The sequence below is a fragment of a genome, unplaced genomic scaffold, assembly GCF_019419815.1.
Source record: "Pyrus x bretschneideri cultivar Hongxiangsu unplaced genomic scaffold, Pyrus_bretschneideri_v1 Contig71, whole genome shotgun sequence".
Classification (NCBI taxonomy): domain Eukaryota; kingdom Viridiplantae; phylum Streptophyta; class Magnoliopsida; order Rosales; family Rosaceae; genus Pyrus; species Pyrus x bretschneideri.
In genome coordinates, this window is record NW_025999811.1 from 806,514 (window position 1) to 810,749 (window position 4,236).

At 36.5% G+C, this 4,236-nt stretch overlaps 1 protein-coding gene across 7 annotated transcripts; it reads left to right on the plus strand.

The window, feature by feature from the left end:
* Positions 1-426: 426 nt before the first annotated feature.
* On the plus strand, positions 427-3,767 carry LOC125472681. 7 transcript variants are annotated; one of them, XR_007254601.1, is made up of 7 exons: positions 427-477; positions 555-698; positions 1,071-1,118; positions 1,918-2,643; positions 2,824-2,928; positions 3,034-3,101; positions 3,421-3,767. XR_007254601.1 is itself a non-coding variant. In XM_048574391.1 (3 exons), exons 1-3 carry the CDS (start codon positions 597-599, stop codon positions 2,126-2,128), a joined length of 309 nt encoding a protein of 102 aa, XP_048430348.1. In that variant the 5' UTR covers positions 496-596; the 3' UTR covers positions 2,129-2,643. The 7 variants fall into 7 exon arrangements, 1 of the variants encoding a protein (XP_048430348.1); XR_007254603.1 differs by lacking the exon at positions 427-477 and adding an exon at positions 1,704-1,767 and having other exon boundaries at positions 496-698; XR_007254605.1 differs by lacking the exon at positions 427-477 and adding an exon at positions 1,704-1,767 and having other exon boundaries at positions 496-698; positions 1,970-2,643.
* The last annotated feature ends 469 nt before the right edge of the window (positions 3,768-4,236 follow it).

Below are 4,236 nucleotides of genomic sequence, written 5' to 3' on the forward strand. Positions count from 1 at the left end.
CATAAGTAGTAGTTTATTATAAAGTAGGACTATCAAGGTTAACGTCTGGATTTTGTAAGGAGATGAATTTAAAAGAATACAATCTTTAGGACCAACTGATGAAAAGGATCAGAGAAAAGGTTTTCGAATACACCCTTGATCATGCATCTATGATGCTGTAAGAGCTCTAATACTATCGTTGTAACATGGAGAAAGGAACAGTCCATAGATATCGAAGTTGTCGTAGAAGTGCTGTTATAGCACTGGAGGGCTTTGGTGCATTTTTGTTTTGTCTGAGTGTACATTGTTATTATTGTTATTGTTGTTTTTGGTGTTGTGGGTGGAACCGTGGAAGCGAGGGAGTGGTGGCTTACAGTGTGATTCTGTCAGTCGTATTTCTTTATGTTTGTTTGATTTTGGTTTGTGGTTTAAAATGTTGATGTTTAAGGTGCAAAACGAGGAGGGAATCATCACGGAGCTCTACATCCTGGGAAAATGGTATGTAATCGACTCTAATCCGCAATTTTTTTGTATGACTGTTTTTGGGATTAATTTGTAGTTTTTTGTGGATACAGTTTGGAGACGAACTAATGATCACCAAGAAGATGTGATAACGGATGGAGGGAATGAAGTATTGTTTGATGACCAAATCACGAAGCGGAGAACAACAGGGAGTGATTCTGATTCTCATGCCCTGCCACATGCTCAAACACATCAGAGTAATTGAGATCTAATTGTACAATATTTATGATTTAGGAATGGAAACACATTTGAAATTAGGAATATCATAACATTGTCTTACGAAAATTCCAAATGGAAAGCAGTCCATACCTTCATTAGAAGGGAAACTGAAAGTATATAAATTATGAAGCGCAGAACTTCAAAAATGAGGGGCAAAACTTTTGTGTATGCTAAAGATAGCATAAACCTCAGTTTTAAATATGACAACATGATAATGCATTTCAGTGCATATAAATGTAGTTCCACAAATTAGGTTCCATCTGAATGCAATTGGTTTCTCTGCTAGATTGCCATGGATGAAGTATGATGTTTTATTTACCGCATCTAATGATCTTACTTATGGTTCGCAGGAAGAAGTTATCAAGTTAAATGAACAATTTAGCCATTTGAAAAGTTTGGTAAGCTCTTATGCCTTGGTTTATGTTCAAGCTTGAGCTTCTTAGTTGGACGTTAATCACTATATTTTCATTCATTTATTTGGGATGTGGTGGCAATGTTGATGCCATTGCTATCAATCCCAGGATTTTTCGTTTATAACACTTAGATTTATTTTAATCTATTAGTTTATAAAGTTTCTATGTAAAGAAGTGTTTGTGGTTTCAGACAGCCAGTGGGGGAACCGTCTTTACCAAATAAAAGAATCCAGTTTTGTATTTTCAACGTCTTAATCCTTTTCCTTTGTTAACTCTTCGTTTTGATTTTGTACCGAACTAGATATTGCATCTTTATCATGGGTAGATTTTTAAATACAATATTAGTGACACAATACCATCTACAAATGAATGGTTTCTTATAGCATGTATATTCATATAGTGCCACTTCATTGGTTCTTAGGTACTAGAACAGGAAGGATTAATAAGGATTCAATTCGTCCTAGAATTGGATTTTGTTTTCCACTTCATTGCATTTGAATATTAAGCTTTGTCCATAATTCGCTAAAAAACATTGTCTATTATGTTTATGTACGGATGGTTGAATTAAAGGTTTTATTCGAAGATCTCCTACAATCTCAACAATTGCGGTTGGAGGAAACTACCGAATAAAATGGTAGTCAATGACTCAATGATGTTCTTTGTTATTCTATTTTCATATAAACAATACAAATTCTTTATTTCTCATATTCTGTAAATTTTTTAGTTTAATGAAATGTAACTAATTTGTTCAACATCCTAATGTATATAACATTTTGAATTTTAGGTAATTAATGTGACATGGTGATCATATTCGATTTGTGTTTGTTATGAGACAGTGGAGATTTCTATATGTTTATATCCGCAACACCAGCTCACGAACAATCCTCGACCCTTCATCCTCGCAGCTCGACTTAGTTTTGAACGAAAAAGCTCCTCCAGGAATCAATTTTCTCCCCCTCTTCCTTGCTGCTCAACATAGGAAGGTTAGTTTGTGACTGAGAAACTTGAATAAAACTGTAATTTTGTATTACTAAAGCATCTGCATTGTTTTTTCGGTCAAGCATGTTGGTTATTTGTTCTCAGAAATGCAACTTTTACTAAGTATTCTATGTTGCTGCACGGGGATCATATATGCTACCAACCTAAACTAAACTAATATAAACTGAGATAATGCATTTTCTGACTTTGGTAAATTGTCACATCATCCTAGGACATAGTTTTTGGTGCCAAAAAACGTGGGTTGCAGAGCTACAACGAGGGAGATGGGCATGGATTGGCGGGGAGGGGAAGGGTGAGGGAGGAGTGAGGCTTGCGAAAAGGGTGGTTGGATTGATTTTTCCTCCTCAAATCAAGGGTTGGTGTCGGGATTGAGGGGTGGGTCGAAAGTGGGTATGGTTGTGAGGGAGAGAGGGATGGCAGAGACAGAGGTCATGGAGTTGGGCATGGGAATTCCACAAACCAAGGGCTGCTGTCAGTGGGTGTTAATATCAGCAATAAGCATTACTGGGATGTGAGTTCTCTCAACCTTCTGATTAATATTTTATGTTTTGGCTTTTTATATAAGCTATGTAAATGTTTAATTTCCATTTGAAAACTTGGGGAATTCTTTTGTGAATGTTTTTGTTCTATTTTGTTGTCATTTTGTGAATGATTTTTGATGTCGTTTTAGTATATAATATGGTTTGGTTAGTTCACCCAAGAAAAAAGAATGTGGATGTTGTCTCTGGAATCCTATCATCATCTTCCTCGCATGCAACGCTCTGGCCCTTTCAGTTGAAACCAAAACGTGTTCCAGGTGCCTAACACAACCTCTCACTACTCGCTCACATCATTTGGTTTTTGTGGCAGTTTTGGACCTTTTCTTTTCTGAATGTGTGCTTCTCTGGGTTTTTTATGGCAGCTATGAGGAAGAGCAAGAAAAAGGAAGAACCAATATTAGAAGATCTTCCCAAAGAGTACTACGATGATGTGAGTGCCTTTATCCTTTAACTTGGCCAAATGGGTGCTCAAATTTCATGTTTTTCTGTGATTATATGAGTAAATTTTTGTATTTTGTTTTTGGGTTTTGCCAAATTCAATGGTGTTATTTATGGGTTTGGTATTGATTTTCAGTTAACAATGACTGGGGAAATTGATTGAGTCTGCATTCAATGTAACTTTTCATGCAGTTATAAACCGATGAAATAGAATTCAATTTTTTCATTCCCTTGTTTTTTTTAAATGCAGTTACATTTATATGATGATTTACAGCATATATTCATCTTTTAGTTTCTAATTCTTCATGCAGTCTAAGCCATGAAGGATTTGATCAACCCACAATTGATAACAATGTGCGGTGGCACCAACGGTTTTGAACAAGGAACAAGCAAGTACCGTTTTGCTTCATTGTTCCAAAGTATTATGTAGAGATTGCTTTAATATCTTGGCTTCTTGGCTGTATGTGGGGTGTCCGAGATAGGATTTAGGAGATTTGGTTTAGGGTTTGCAGAGAGAGAGATAGGGGGTGTTCGAGAGAAATGTGGGAGGATTTAGGCGAGGGATTTCAGGGATTTGTTTAGGGTTTCTTTTCTGCGATTTGCAGACAGAGAGATGGGACAAGGGTGAGAGAGAGAGATGGGAGGATTTTCAGCGAGGGTAAAGGGAACGGGTAAGGGAGGTATGGGTATGGGTAGGGGATGGAAAAGCATTTCGTTTTCCATTTGCTTCCTGAAACTCGAGGGATTTCTGCGATGGCAGAGAGATGGCAGAGAGAGAGAGAGAGAGAGATGGGGTGTCCGTTAGGTGCCCTTTAATTGTCACTTTTGTGATTTGTCATAGTATAAATGGCATGGCATCCTGGATAGCTGCTATTGCATTGTGATGTAATATATCACACTTATTGGTGGTTAATTGTAGATATATGTGACCGTTGTCTTTTCAATTGATAAAAAATCTCCTGTAACTTTTGAAAATTTATGGTAACCATTGAAAAGCAGTGTGATTTGTTCTTGGCCATCATATTTCAAATCAAAAATGGTTCTGTCATGAATAATTCAAATGATCAGTTCTTTTATGATTTTTTTTTTTATGATAACCATTGAAAAGCAGTGTGACTTGAAAATTA

What these genes read in the sequence shown, in the direction of transcription:
- LOC125472681 (XM_048574391.1), top strand. Translation starts at nt 597, where the DNA reads ATGGAGGGAATGAAGTATTGTTTGATGACCAAATCACGAAGCGGAGAA. An exon ending in ACATGCTCAAACACATCAGA is followed by an intron (nt 699 to 1,070) that starts GTAATTGAGATC and finishes TATGGTTCGCAG; the next exon opens with GAAGAAGTTATCAAGTTAAA. An exon ending in TTAGCCATTTGAAAAGTTTG is followed by an intron (nt 1,119 to 1,969) that starts GTAAGCTCTTAT and finishes GTTATGAGACAG; the next exon opens with TGGAGATTTCTATATGTTTA.